Source organism: Aquarana catesbeiana, linkage group LG01 (assembly GCF_042186555.1).
Source record: "Aquarana catesbeiana isolate 2022-GZ linkage group LG01, ASM4218655v1, whole genome shotgun sequence".
NCBI lineage: Eukaryota > Metazoa > Chordata > Amphibia > Anura > Ranidae > Aquarana > Aquarana catesbeiana.
This window is the reverse complement of record NC_133324.1, coordinates 644,221,423-644,237,495: the sequence shown is the minus strand read 5'-3', so window position 1 is coordinate 644,237,495 and position 16,073 is coordinate 644,221,423. Positions and strand designations below refer to the sequence as shown.

Genomic DNA, 16,073 nt, shown 5'->3' with positions numbered 1-16,073 from the left:
CCCTAAGTGAAAATGTCCAAATTGGGCCCAAAGTGTCATAATTTTTTGTGGCCACCATTTTTTTCCAGCACTGCCTTAACCCTCTTGGGCATGGAGTTCACCAGAGCTTCACAGGTTGCCACTGGAGTCCTCTTCCACTCCTCCATGACGACATCATGGAGCTGGGGGATGTTGGAGACCTTGCGCTCCTCCACCTTCTGTTTGAGGATTCCCCACAGATGCTCAACAGGGTTTATGTTTGGAGACATGCTTGGCCAGTCCATCACCTTTATCCTCAGCTTCTTTAGCAAGGCAGTTGTCGTCTTGGATGCGTGTTAGGGGTCGTTATCATTTTGGAATACCGCCCTGCGGCCCAGTCTCCACAGAGAGGGGATCATGCTCTGCTTCAGTATGTCACATTACATGTTGCCATTCATGGTTCCCTCAATGAACTGTAGCTCCCCAGTGCCGGCAGCACTCAAGACTCACTCTTGACTATAGGCAAGACACACTTGTCTTTGTACTCCTCACCTGGTTGCTGACCTGACCTGTTAAACCTCTGTATGGTCTTGGCCACTGTGCTGTAGCTCAGTTTCAGGGTCTTGGCAACCTTCTTATAGCCTAGGCCAGGGGTCTTCAAACTATGGCCCTCTAGTTGTTCAGGAACTACAATTCCCATCATGCCTAGTCATGTCTGTGAATTTCAGAGTTTTACAATGCCTCATGGGATGTGTAGTTTCACAACAGCTGGAGGGCCATAGTTTGATTCATCAAGGAATATTTACCAAACATTTCCTTAGTGCATTGTTGGCCACATATATTGATATGTTTGTTGAATCAATCATTCACTTAAACTAAACTGATCGAGTTGAATAAAAATTGTGAGCCAAAAAAGGTGAGCTTCTGATTGATTTAGGCTCTATCAAGTTGATCGACCTGTGGTGGAATTTTGTTGATTGCTTTTGATCCATTGAAAAAACATCTGCACGTACTGTGTGTTATAGAACCATTCATAATACAGATTAAGTAAGCAGTCTTTTTTTTATAGATCACTTAGATTTATGACTGGTAAATACAATTTTTGATCAATAGATTTGGTCAATATATTTGATCTATATATTCTGCAAAATGCAGAACTATATTGTATCATTGTATAATTTCATCAACGATAGATTGTTTGTTTGAGATGATTCATACTAGGTCAATTACAAAGCACTTCATGTATGGCCATCATGACATTATTGGCACAGATTTATGTGTGATGTGCCATATCAATCAGTCTGAAATCACCTTTGATAATTACGACAATTGCAATAGTAAAATAATTGTTAACTCATCTCCAGTGCTGTTTCACTGGTTCATATTATCCCATGCTTAAATTAGCATACTAACAGAAAATATATATCTTAATATTTAGTTATAAAAATGTGACCAAGCATTTTATCATTAAATTAAATCATTAAATGCATGTAATATCCTCATTGTAACAATTGACATTACTGCTTTGGTGGGGAATAAATGAGTTTAAATGACTTGCTGTTTAATGCCTCTAGCCAGCTAGTTGTTTTCTTTTCTCTGTAGTACTGTTTGAAAGGAGGAAACGAAAAATTGCAGTATGCTTTTGGCACTAGCACCCCATAGTGGCGAAGGTGCGATAGTGTAGTTTGATTGCCTTTGGCCATATTAATGTCAAAGCTTCTTAGAAATCAATAGGCATTGTCAGATTTATTTGCTCACATTTCAGTCCAAATACTTTCCGCTGGGTGAATTTTAAAGTTTTTAATAAAAGGGAGAAAATAACACCATATTTATTTGTACTGCGCCAACACAAACACAAATATAGTGAAAATGTTTCAGACATACTATACAAACAAAGAACATTTTTTCTCAAAATAATGAGCCAAGATGATAAAATCAGATAGCTTAACAATTCAGAGGTAAAAAAATAAGCAATTTATGAAAATGATCATCCATTGCTTTTCTGCTAACAACATGTCAAATGACTACTGAATGCATAAAACAGAAAATAAAATTATAAGTTAGTGTCTCCTTCATTTTCCTTAGTTTATATATTTTTTATTTGGTATGGGGATCTGCATTGAGCTATACATTTTCATTAAAAAAATCAATAAATAAATAAATTGGCATTTAGTTAGTGATATACAAAAGTAGTGACTTCTGGTGGCCCAGTGAACTTGTGGTCATTGCAAACGCCTAGTAAATTTATAGAGGTATCCATTGATACAGGTGATCTCTTTCTAAAAAGAGGCTACATGGCTGTCTCTGGCCTCCTTACTCTCTGGGTCAGCAGCTAGTAGAGTCAGAATATTGTCAGTACTCCTGTTCTACATATTTGTTGTCAATAAATCAGAAAGTACTGAAAGTACTGAATCCTCGGACCATTAAGCCTAGCACACAGGGGCCGAATGTTGGGCGGCATTGGCTGGTTCGATAGAAACCAGCCAACATTCAGCCCGTGTGTGCGGCGGGGCATGACCGAAAAAGGTTTGCTGACTGCCATTTGCTTAGCGCTCTCTGCTGACCGGTGTGTGTTCTGGCGGGGGGCATCCCCCTGTCGGAACACAATACCTCAGCAGGGAGATCACTGTACTAACATCTGCTTGTTAGTACAGCAGCTCCTCCTGAGCTCTTAACCCGCTGGGTTAAACGAAGGAAAACTCAGTGTGCACCACACCTTAGAGCAGGGGTCTCCAAACTATGGCCCTCCAGTTTTTTCAGGTACTACAATTCCGGTCATGCCTAGTTAGGTCTGGGAATGTCAGAGTTTTACAATGCCTCATGGGATGTGTAGTTCCGCAACAGCTGGAGGGCTGTAGTTTGGAGATTCCTGCCTTAGAGCAACCAGGCAATTAGGATTCTCAACCTAATTTGTTGAGCTGTGCTCAATAGTGGTATTTTATGTTATGGGTGGACACCAGCAATTCAATAGCCACATGGCTTCTTCCAGGGATAAGATTTGTCTCCCTTTAGTTTGTGTCACTTCCTTCCACAAGTTCATACAGAAAATATCACCCACTTGTTGCTAGACGCATCATTTCCGGTGATTTGAATCTTACATTCTGGACAGTCTGATAATTGGAACAAGCTGCCACTTGGACATGGCAGTAAACTGATAATGCTGGTGAGGATAATTTGTTATTGATCATGTGATTAAATGTGCCAGCAGCTGCCAAAAGTTAATAAAAAAATAGCATTGGCCTCTTTAAAAAACAAACGAAAGGCTCCTGATTAAGGCTTGGTTCACACATGTCTGGCCGTGATTTTAGCACAATTTTTAAAAGGAGCCCAGTGTGGTTTTGTTCACCGGTTTAGGTGCGATTCAGGTGTGAATTTTTATTTGAAATCACACCTGAACCAGACTGAAAAACGCACAGGACTCTTTTTAGAAATGCACCGACGCTGGCCTGCAAATGTGTGAACCAGCTCTATAGAGAAGGCTGCTGGTTCACATGTCATGCAAATTAGATGCGGTTCAAAATGCTTCCAGTTTGCACATACTGTATGTGAACCCAGCCTTAATATTTGAAATGAAGATAGGATCCCTGACCAGCTGAAAGATTCTCTTTACTGCCTTGCATGGTCCATCATGTTTGTGTATATATGTTTAACTAAGGGTAAATGTAGGTGTGTGTATAAATAAATATATATATATATATATATATATATATATATATATATATATATATATATATATATATATATATATATATATTTATACACAAACTTTATATATTACCTACTTTTATTTTTATTAAAGTGAGTACCAAGTTGCCTGAAGTAAATTACATTTCCTGAAGTGCGTTTATGCAAAACATAATGGATTTTACGAAATGTGTTCACTTCTACACTTCACATTTAGAAATGAATTAGATGTGCGCCTTTCCTGCAACTTGCGAATATTATCTTGTTTCCTAATGTTTTCTTGTAAGCTAAATTTAATCTGAAAAAAAAAAACCTCTTGCAGCAGATACTTATTGACTTGCGAGTACATTGTTACTTGTACTATATTTCATGGATAAATACAGTGAATCTGCCAAAAGAAAAAAGTAGTATCTATAAGTAATGGACAGACTTCAAATCAAAGGGAATTATACACCACATTTTGCTTTTGTTAACCACTTCAGCCCCGGACCATTTGGCTGGCAAAAGACCAGGGCACTTTTTGCGATTCGGCACTGCGTCGTTTTGACTGACAATTGTGCAGTCGTACGATGTGGCTCCCAAACAAAATTGACGTCCTTTTTCCCCACAAATAGAGCTTTCTTTTGGTAGTATTTGATCACCTCTGCAGTTTTTATATTTTGTGCTATAAACAAAGAAAGAGCGACAATTTTGAAAAAAATGCATTATATTTTACTTTTTTGCTCTAATAAATATCCCCAAAAAATATATAAAAAAACTTTTTTTTTCCTCAGCTTAGGCCGATACATATTCTTCGACATAATTTTGGTAAAAAAAATCGCAATAAGCATTTATTGATTGGTTTGCGCAAAAGTTATAGCGTCTACAAAATAGGGGATAGTTTTATGGCATTTTTTATTAATATTTGCTTTTTTACTAGTAATGGTGGTGATCAGCAATTTTCATCATTACTGCGACATTATGGCGGACAGTTTGGACACTTTTGGCGCTATTTTGGGACCATTTACATTTATACAGTGATCAGTGCGATTAAAAATGCATTGATTACTGTGTAAATGTGACTGGCAGTGAAGGGGTTAACCACTAGGGGGCGCTGTAGGGGTTAAGTGTGTCCTAGGGAGTGATTCTAACTGTGGCGCAGATGGGCTATGTGTGACACGACACTGATCACCGCTTCCGATTACAGGGAGCTGTGATCAATGTCCTTGTCACTGGACAGAACGGGGAAATGCTTGTTTACATCAGCATTTCCCCGTTCTTCCTCTCCATGAGATGATCGCGGGTATCCTCGTGGACATCGAGTCCACAGGACCCGCGAGCACCGTGAGTGTGATCGCGTGCGCCCGAAAGCCGCTTTTTAAATGGCAAGTACAGTTACGTTAATATGCCTGTACGCGCCATTCTGCCAATGTATATCGGTGTGAGGCAAGCGGTTAAAACAAATCTGCCATATGTGAGCCAAGGTCACAGAATTGTGGAGCAAGCTAAGGCACTGTAAAATCATGTTGCCAGTTAATTAGCAGTGGAAAAGAAAGTCCTGCCAACCTTTGTTTAAATAGTTGGCTACACAGAATCCTCATGGAGACAGAATCACCCCACACCATGCTGTGCTTAGACACTGAAGAAAATTCTTCCATATAGTAGCCCCAAAATAAAACCTCCCCTTCCCACGCAGTTTTTTTTCCACTTTCTTATTTTTTATATTTGATCCACCCCGTCACTATTCTGGCCTAGGTTGGATTGAAATTGATTGAACTGTCACTGGTCCTGCAGCCTCCTGGGATACTTACATCACATCTCCCAGGAGGCTGCAGGATTGGCACACAGAGCGGCCACGTATGGTTTGAAGGGCAGGCTCAGAGCATCATCAAATCTGGCTAGGGTGGTTTGTAAGCAAGTGTTATAAATCTTGATATAAGTCACTGCAAGCTTATTACAAGTGATATTTGAGATAAAGGTGGTATTAAAAGCTTTATTTTTTATGTGCCCATACATATCTATTGGTTCTATGGAACTCACCAGTATAAGGTAACAATCTAAGACCTTTCACTGCCAGGGCCATTTTTGCAGTTTTAGCATGCGTTTAAAAAATAATTTTAGGCCTGAGGATTACATTAAATTATTATATATTTTCTGAAATCAGACACCCCAAAGAAAAAAAGTCGTAGTTCCAAATGTTTATGTTAGCACAACAACTTGGCAGATGCAACATTCTGTTAAAAATTACACTAACGTTAATTTTAGGACGCAAAACAAAAAAATACCAAGTTTTGGCTAATTATAAAACATGAGGTTGCTGTAAGTAAATATATACCCAACATGTCAAACCTTAAACATGAGTGCGCCTGTGAAATGGCGACTTCATTTTTATGTGTAGTCTCCCACAGCTCATGCACTTACCTTCGTACATGCATGTATGTGGTGTGGGGAGGGCCTCAACATTTTTTTGGGGGGGGAAGGATTGCTTGGGTGGAACTTTTATTTTTACAATTTGTTTTATGTATTTTTTTTTTTTTCATCACATCACATGTTATAATTTTCTGGTAAAAGGTTCTCTTTAATGAGACACCAGGGGTCAAAAAGGCTCCTGATGTCTCACCTGTCCTCCAATGAAGTTGATCCAATGCAGATCACATACCATCAGCTTCTTCCCTAGCCATGCAGGCTGAGGAAAGTGAAAGGGGAACCAGGAACCAGGAACTTGTTTTACAGGTCTACTCCAATTTAGCAAGAAGAAGGGGTGGAAAGCAGAGAGATGCTCTTCTCTCTCTTCTCTACCCAGCAGCACCCGCTATGCCAGTCCCGGATGTGCCGATGGGAGCACAAAGCCTGTGATACAGGGCGTGGGCATGTGTGGGGAGGGGCAGCCATTATAGGGAGCTGTTTGGTAGCTGCACAGCCACCATTTTGCTTCCATCTGAGAGCTGGCAGCCAGCCTGTCAGATATACACAGTGTGTGTAAAACCCCATGCTGTCATGTCCATAGGACGTACAGACCTGGCAGCAAAATGGTTAAGCCTAAACATATTAATGACATAGAATAACAAATACAAATCTTTAAATGTATCTATACCCAAACCTTTTGTTGTTTTTTTTGATGGAGAAAAGAAGTATTAAAACCTCTTCTAGGTCCGTATTGCCATGTTTAGGGGTTTAAACCATCCCCTACTCTATCCAAAATTTGGCTTTATTTGCGAATAATTGCTCCAACAGTTGTCTCCTTCTCACCAAGCTTTATGTTGATGGTCTTGTATCCCATTCCAGCCTTGTGTAGGTTTACAATCTTGTCACTGATGTCCTTTGACAGCTCTTTGATCTTCCCCATGATAGTGAGGTTTGAATGGAAGAAAGAGATTCTGTGGGTGTCTTTTATGCACATAACGAGTTGTCGTTAGGAGCACCTTCTTATATTAACAGGACTAATCTTTGTACCACATGAGCACATACTGTAGCCAGTCTGTGGGAGCCAGCAAGCCTGCATCTCAATTTATAACATTTGTATCATGTGTTTTTTCTGGATTTTTGGTTGATATTCTGTCTCTATCATTTAAAATGCACCTATGATAAAAATTATAGGCCCTTCATTTCTTTGTAAGTGGGCAAACTTACAAAATGTGTAGGGGATCAAATGCTTATTTTCCCCACTGTATACGTTACATTTTGAAATTTTTCCGCATATACAGTCATTTTGACAGACCCATTTGTGACAGCACTTTCACATAAAATGACCTATACAGTATGCATACTGGCCTTTTGATAACAACATTTTTTTCCTACAGGATGTTGTAGTTGTGGGCGAAGAGAATTTTACCACACCTTGTTACATCCAGATGGATTCAGAAGCCTGTCATATCCTCACAGAAACATTAAGCACCTATGCACTGGTGGGACAATCTACAAGCAAATCATCAGCAAAGAGACTCAAATTAGCTATATTTGGGCCAATATCCTGCACGTCTCTGGAGTACAACATCCGGGTTTACTGCTTAGATGATACTCAGGATGCACTTAAGGTATGCACTCTTTTATGTTTAAATGTTTAGTGTTTTTAATAAGAAAGGCGTCTCATTTAAAACATCTATAAAAATGATACCCCATTTTTACATTTTTATGATGTGTGTTAATCTAGCTATACCAGTAATTGTAATTTTAAATGTTACCAGCATTATGTCATGGTCATAGAGACGGGTCTGCTGTTAAAAATCACAGGGCCTCATACAGCCTATCTGACTGCCCCCCCTTCCCCGAAAATATCAAAACATTGTTTTCAATAAAAATACACTAAAATAATTTTTGATGTACACAAACACAACATAACTTACAAAGATAACATACAACTTAACTTACAACATAACTTCAATTGCTAAATCTAAAAGAAAAAAACTGTATTTATTTAATAAAGCTCTGTGTGTGAATCAGGTCTTGGGGGTTATTCACATGGGTGCTGTGGTTGCAGTGTGAATCAGTGCTTTTTTTAAAATGTGGCTGGAGCTATGTGCAGTCAGCCTATGTTACTCTATGGGGACACAGCAGCTGTATGAACACAGCCAAAGGTTACTATTTGACAGGTGTATGAGTGCAGGTGTACGGCCCCATAAACAGACAGTGTGCATTTGGAGCCACTCACCAGCACCTGCTCACCTGTCAAATTAGGACCTGTGGCTGAGTTTGTATTGGCGTTGCATTACCTATAGAGTAACAGACGGCTCTAGCTGCATGAACAAAGTGCTCATTCACACTGTATGGGCCAGAGAACTGATGTGAATGAGCTCTTCATTTTCTATTTTTTTTTTTACAATTATTTGTATATATTTTTTACAATTATGACTCCGTTATGAATGAATATATTATGTGATCCATACTGATCACTCACTTTGTTCATTCAGGAAAGGAAGGGGCTGGTAAAAATGATATATTTACTGACCCCCTCCCCTTTTCTATTGTAACAGGAAATGATTCTCTATGTGGCTCTCCCCACAGCAGCTAAAACCTGGTGGGAGGGAGAGGAGGATAAGCCAGCTTTCAGCTGCTGCAGAGAGTCACACAGGGGATCAGTTTCTAGTACCACCATCCGATTCCCCGTGTCGCCCAGGCCCCATACAGAAGGATCGGCTGTACCCCCTTATCAGCGACCCTGCATAGACTTACTTGTATATTGTAAGTTGGATGTAGACTAAATGCAGTATGTAAAAAACATATGGCCCAGGTAAATTAATATGAGTGTACAAAATATTTAACACATGGATGCACCAAAAAAATTGTTCAATTTGAAAGATTTGAAATTAATGATGTGACTAGTGTGGCAATTGTAAAAAAAAATTCCAAAAGTCTCACAATCTGTGTAAAATAATCAATGGTACAAAAAGTGATTTTTCAATATTTTATGCAATACAGGTGTGCAATAGTGTGCCAAGGGATGAGGGTACAAGACAGTTACAAATTCTACTGTGCACTAAATAAACTACACGTGCTCCAACATCATAGTTTGACGTGATATGCCAAAACAGAATGTTAAGTGTGGCAATTCATATTGGTCAACAACCATCAATCATAGTTTATCTGGCTCAATCTGTTTATGGTAATACAGATCGGAAAGTATCTGATATTAGCAGTGGGTTTAGATAACAATCTAAAAAACATGCACAATTTCCACTGAGTATGAAATGTGTACATTGAATTAGTTTATTACCCACTCAGTTACTTCCCGATCAGAAATACAAACCTAACATGGAGGTATTGTGTTGCACAAATGACTATAAACAGAATGATAATTATGTTTTCCTAAGTAGGCTTTTATTAAATTGTATGTTTCAAAATTGAAGATGTATGATTGTTTGCTGCATATAATTGCATTGTTTCAGATTGTGTACAATTTTATATATTATGTTCTATATGGATTTATTGATTTCTATCAAATAACAGATTGATGTAACAATGTAAGTAAGAAGTAAATGGAACTGATCTAAGTTTTAGAGTGAAGTCATTCCTAGAATGTCTGCATGTACAAATGTAGAAATGAGCTGTTAACCTGGTACAGCAAAGTAATCAACTCTGTAAAAAGTATGTATTACCTGATTTGTACCATTGGGATTTTCCAGTATCCTAAATTTAGCATAATACCTACTTTTTCATGTTCAAATTTGACTAATCATAATATAGACACATATGTGGTTGATTTACTAAAGGGAAATAGACTGGTGATTTTGCAAGAGAATTTTTCCTTAGCTTAGTGAACAAAACCATGGAGTAACCATGGATGTCTGCTGTAAGGAAATCTGAATAGATTTGGTGAATTGGGTAATATTGTCTGGGAACCAACCTGTAGTAAGTATTTTCACATCCTTCCATTACATCTAATCCTATTTTCTTCTACAATGAACAGGAAGTGTTACAGCAGGAAAGAAAAGTTGGAGGACAGTTACTGGATGAGCCTAAAACTCTTCACTTTAAAGGAAGCACCCATAACCTCCGCCTATCTGTTCATGACATCCCACACTCACTCTGGAAAAGTAAATTGCTAGCTAAATATCAGGTAAGCATACCTCAAATATGATGTTTATTGTAATTGTAAATCTTTAGATGTCAACCTCAACATGGTCATATGATTAAAGCGATGCTAAACGTATCTTTTTTTCAACAGTCCCCATTCCTCACTGGCACCAGCATCTTCTTCTGGGTGCTGGTCTTCAGCCAACTTCATTGGCCAGCTCTGGATGTTGTCACTCCTGCTCATGTGCAGGAGCGAGTTATCCTGGCACACAAGCCAGAGCCATGCACAACTCAATTTACATGCTGGAGAAAGCTGTAACCAGGTAGGTAGGTGTATTTTATTGCAGAAGAGACATTGCATGTCTTTTTTTGCAATAAATAGCCTGAATGCCAGCAGTTTTTGACAGCAGAACTTTAGTTCCACTTTAAGTACCCCATTGTTTCAGTGGTTGCTTTAAAGCAGAACTAAACCCATCAATATAATGGTTTAAAAAAACAGCCACATTCTCAGCATGCCTGGAATACTAACTGTGACATTTGCTTGTGTTCTCAACCAAACTGTCAAACTATTAACCACTTAAGCCCCAGACCATTTGGCTGGCCAAAGAACAGAATACTTTTTGTGTTTCGGCACTGCGTCGATTTAACTGACAATTGCGCGGTCATGCGACGTGGCTCCCAAACAAAATGGATGTCCTTTTTTCCCCACAAATAGAGTTTTCTTTTGGTGGTATTTGATCACCTCTGTGGTTTTTATTTTTTGTGCTATAAACAAAAAAAGAGCGACAATTTTGAAAAATAAGCAATATTTTTTACTTTTTGCTATAATATCCCCCAAAAATATATAAAAAAAAACATTTTTTTTCCTCAGTTTAGGCTAATACATATTCTTCTACATATTTTTGGTAGAAAAAATCGCAATAAGAATTTATTGATTGGTTTACGCAATAGTTATAGCGTCTACAAAATAGGGGATAATTTTATGGCATTTTTATTAATAATTTTTTTTTACTAGTAATGGTGGCGATCAGCAAGTTTTATCATGACTGCAACATTATGGCGGACAGATCGGACACTTTTGGCGCTATTTTGGGACCATTCACATTTATACACCAATCAGTGCGATTAAAAATGCATTGATTACTGTGTAAATGTAATTGACAGAAAGGGGTTAACCAGGAGGGGGCACTGCAGGGGTTAAGTGTATCCTAGGGATGGGTTCTAACTGTGGGGGGATGGGCTATGTGTTACACGACACTGATCACTGCTCCCAATTACTGGGACCTGTGATCAGTGTCAGTGTAAGTAGGCAGAATGGAGAAATGTTTGTTTACATCAGCATTTCCCTGTTCTTCCTCTCCGTGATATGATCCTGGGTATCCGCGCGGACATTGAGTCCGCGGGACACGCGACCACACTCACAGAGCTTGCGGCAGGGTCGCGTGGCAAATTTAAAGGGGCGTACCTGTACGCCCATTTGCCTGTCCGTGCCATTCTGCTGACGTATATGTACATGCGGCGGTCGGGAAGTGGTTAAGTGGCTGATCTCATAAGTGATCAGATACGCAGCATAATGGTAGTTGTAGAACAAACATAAAGCTAAGATGGCAGCTTTCTTGGCTGAAGAGGATAGAAAAGTTTAGTTTTGCTTTAAAAGGACATAAACATTTCCTCTGGGAGGATTTGGTAAACTCAGTATGGCCAGTTAGAATAGACTTCATATATACTTTCAGTGGACTGGTACTTCATAATAATAATCAGAAGCTAATTTTGGAAAAATGATGTGCAGATTTCACAAATATTCCGCAAATGTACATTATATATTAAATACTTCACGATTCTGTGTACAAAAGTAATGACTGACAAACTATAAAGTTTGCGATAACAGTTAAAATGGTTTTCCAGCTTGCTGGAAAATATTCTGCATATATTAATTTTATGAAAGTTAATGGGTATATGTGGTATTTTAGCAAACAGGGCAATTACATACTAAAAGAAATCTTATTCTACCTAAGGCTACTTTCACACTCCTCTAGATGAAAAACTTACCAAAAACAGATATGTGTTTTTGCCATCTTTTTTCCGCATTTAAATTTGCATTAAATTTAACACAAGACACAATGCATTTTTGATACATTTTTCATGTATTTTTCATGCGGTTTCCACTCATTTCAATGGAGGGATACATTTTTGGTGCATATTTTTTACCGGACCAAACATGCACCAAAAATGTAGCAAGCAGGATATTATTTTTAACCACAACTGAAGCGAAGGGATGAATGTGAAGAGCTACATAGGATTTAAAAGGAGGCAGTTTTCTTCCACTTTTGTTAACAGAACAAAAACGGATCAGTATCAAAGCAGCCTAAAGCACAAAAAATTGGAAGGGATCAATTACTCTAAAATTGCACATGACATGCATTTCTGTTTTTCATTGACTTGTAGCCATTTTAATAAATGTGATTCATTGGATATTGGAAGAGGGTTTTTTTCACTCTGTGGCCAGCCTAAGATCCAGTAAGAACAGGCAAAGTTATTGGTGGCTTTGGTTTTTATTCTTTCAATCAAATATTTATTTGCAGTACTGGATGACAAATTTGCAGTGAAGGTTTTATTGTTTGGTCGCACCATTGACATGTATTGGAAGCATTGTGAAATATATTCTAATAATATGGTGTGAAGTACCGGTAACTAGACAGTTTCTAGTTGGATTCTTGTTTTATACAATGGTTTTACTCCTTATTTATTCAGAAAATAGAAAACAAATGATGGTGTAAAAGGGATAGAAACCCATAGCAAGCTATTAAAGAAACAATCTTTTCGCTGATCTGTCTCTGGTAAACTTAATACGAGGGCTTATTGGCTATTGCCCTTTAGTTTTACAGAATAAACCTGCTTCTATAGGTGTCTCAGTTAATAAATCACAGAAATGCTGATTCTCCTTGGAATTCATGTCTCAATTACATGTAATCCTCTCCATCAGCTACTTTGTTCCATACTTCCCACAGTCATGTTTCCTGATTCCGCTGGCCTGACCAGGGCTGTTACCCTTGGCAAGACTTCAGCAGCATTGTGCAAGCTGCTCAGTATGGATCAGATAGAATGCTAGTTCAGCACCTTTTTGCCATTGCCTGCAGGCTGAACAACCTCTCTTCAGTGCTTTCAGCTTCCATTAGCCAGGTTTCACTCCATAGCCCATCTCTCCCAGGGGAGCTGAACACTGCGCTCATAATGTGCTGAACTAAAACAGGCTGAAGGAAGCAATAGAAGATTGTCTCTACTGCAGAAGAGCAGACTTCTTGTGAATAACAAGATCTGGCTCTTGTTGTACAAGCTGTATTTTTATTGGCATTGTGTCTTCCACTTAGTGGCTTGTGTAATACAGGCATCCAGATTCCTGGTGACAAGAAGGGAGGAGGAATTTCCCAGAGACATGTTTTCTTCTCTCAGGTCTCTCCTTTGCAAACTGACACCCATATTGTTAAACAGTACCTCCACCATTCTAACAAATGTTGTAGTGTAATGTAGGCCAGTGAAAGAACACACTTCCTATATAATACTAATTATCTAAGCTGTTCCACTGAGCCCGTACGGGGATCAGAAATATTCACTGTGCCCAAAAGGAGACATAATTTTGTTTGTTGCCTTGAAGGTCTGTCTACGGCTGTGTGCAGTTAGCAAACGAATGCTTATTTAGACATAGACTTATAGACATAGACTTATTTGACATTCTACTGAGTATAGATCCTGCATGATAGCAAGCAAAACATGAACATTTCATGCCTGGCACAGGAAAAACATCAAGAGCTGGTACAAGTAACACAGAGTGAGAGAAGTAACTTGCCAGGAGCAATACAAAGATGAAGACATAAAGATATTTAATGAAAAGTGAGCTAGTATATTCAGAAAGGTGCGTGCAAATGTTGCTGGTTTAGCTAATAATGATTTCTGTTACTGTTCCAGGAAATCCCATTCTATCAGGTATGGAGTGGATGCCAAAGGAATCTTCAATGCACCTTCACTCTGGAACGCTTCAGTCTCAGCACTGTTGACTTATCCTGCAAGCTATGTGTCAGGCAGGTAGAAGGGGAAGGACAGATCTTCCAACTAAACTGTACAGCATCAGAGGTATGTATGTAATCCGTCTATAGAGGAACTCAAATGTCACCTAATTAAAAGTGATAATCCACAGTTATAAACACTAGAACAGGCTCATTCTAAAATGTAATATCTACTAAGTCAAAATTAAGGTGACTAATGCCAATTTAATTGCAGGCAATGCCTTTATTTGTTCCCTTATTTTTTATTACAGCTTGTTATAAAAGATTGTGTGTATTGTACATGCTGACTGCTGTTCTCTTTTCTATAAGGCTCTGTGTGCTGCAGGCTCATTGCGGCACGATTCCATAGAATGTCCCATAGTCATATAGACATAAAATGTTAAAAAAATGATCTAATGTACTTCCCGCTGTAATATACATAGTAGAGGTTAGAGGGCTGTTCTGTAATCATATAAAAGAAAAATGCTGCTGGCCAAGTGCCTTTACACAGTTCATTCACCACCAAAATGGATTTTAATTTTCCTTTCATTTTCTCATTTTTCTCTTTTTCGCAATATAAGAGGGAATCATATCCCTTACATAGCACATGCGACTTTAAAAAAAAAAAAAAAAAGAATGCCATTTATATCTAGTGTGTCTAATATTCACAGATCCACACTGTGATTTGGTAAAGGAGCCATTTGTGCCCTTTGTGTGGAGGCCATTAGTGAGAAGGCCTTGATCCTTTACATATTTATAGTTAGAGAACTTAATGTCTGGATTCTCTGCCCCCTGCAATGCTAAAATTATAATAAGAAAATATTATATTAAGTTTTAGACATCACAAACAGTCGGCTAGCCCATTCTGTATTCCCTGTGCCTTCTGCAACTAAATAAGAACTGTTAAGAGGCCATCAAATGCCTGTAAACATCTAGGTGCAGCTAGAGTGCCCTCCTACCTTTGTTGAAGCCTTCGGACAGCAGTCCCATTGGCCTTTTTTCCAAACTTAGTGGAAAGCATCACAGTAGAAATATGTCATTCTAAAATGTAGGACAGTGTACTATGCAACAAAAAACACTGCCCAATGCAGGCATTTACATTGGCCCTTTAAATAGGATCCTCAAAAGATCCTGCTCACTTCCTGAATGCTGGGAGAGAACACCTGCTCTTTGGGCTAATGAGAAAAAAGGACAAGTAGGCTTCTTTGCATTTTTATTATATACCAGAAGGATTTTAATTATCCCATTGCATGAAAAAATACCTCACTCTGCTGTGCTTAATCAATGATAGGGGATTTGGTGTTTGCTATTCACTCATTACTGTTTGTCAACCAACAATTACCTATATACATACTACATATACATGTAAACATTTGCTATCAAGTGATAATTTCATAACTCACCAAATCAATCATATTTTACATGGTATTTTATATGTTCATGCTTGTTATGTATCATATCGCAATTATACAATGTTTTTCTCTGTAAACTACAAATCTAATCTTGCAGGCACAAATGAGTCCATGAACTATGCAAATTAAGCTGTTATCCTTTTTTTAACATTTATTGGCCCATGGTAAAGTTCTTGTAATTAGTTATAAAAAGCAGGTCAATGTTTTGGATACTGAATAAATTGTATGAATTGCTTTGAATTAGCACAAGTCTAGTTTACATACATAAGTTCAATTAACCCCTGCAGCAAGCTAGGCTTGATCTAACTGATGCAGGTCTGTGTTCCAAACATAGACTAAACATCCAGGGGACACAAACAGATGTACAATTTAATGGTAAGCTAGTTATGAATATTTTATTTCAGCTCATGAGGCTAAAATGATGCCAGCAAACAGAGTTTTGGAATTTACTTCTAGAAGTCTGATAAAGTTAAAACAAGCTGTGTGCACC

General features: G+C 38.3%; 1 protein-coding gene across 4 annotated transcripts in view; it reads left to right on the top strand.

Moving 5' to 3' along the window:
* UNC5C (unc-5 netrin receptor C) overlaps window positions 1–16,073 on the top strand; it is a 536,701-nt gene that overhangs the window by 507,395 nt on the left and 13,233 nt on the right. For all 4 annotated transcript variants that reach the window (XM_073601191.1, XM_073601177.1, XM_073601183.1 and 1 more), the window contains 3 exons: window positions 7,422–7,655; window positions 10,025–10,174; window positions 14,095–14,259. In XM_073601191.1, the coding sequence (XP_073457292.1) occupies window positions 7,422–7,655; window positions 10,025–10,174; window positions 14,095–14,259 (549 nt within the window). The remainder of the gene's footprint in view (window positions 1–7,421; window positions 7,656–10,024; window positions 10,175–14,094; window positions 14,260–16,073) is intronic.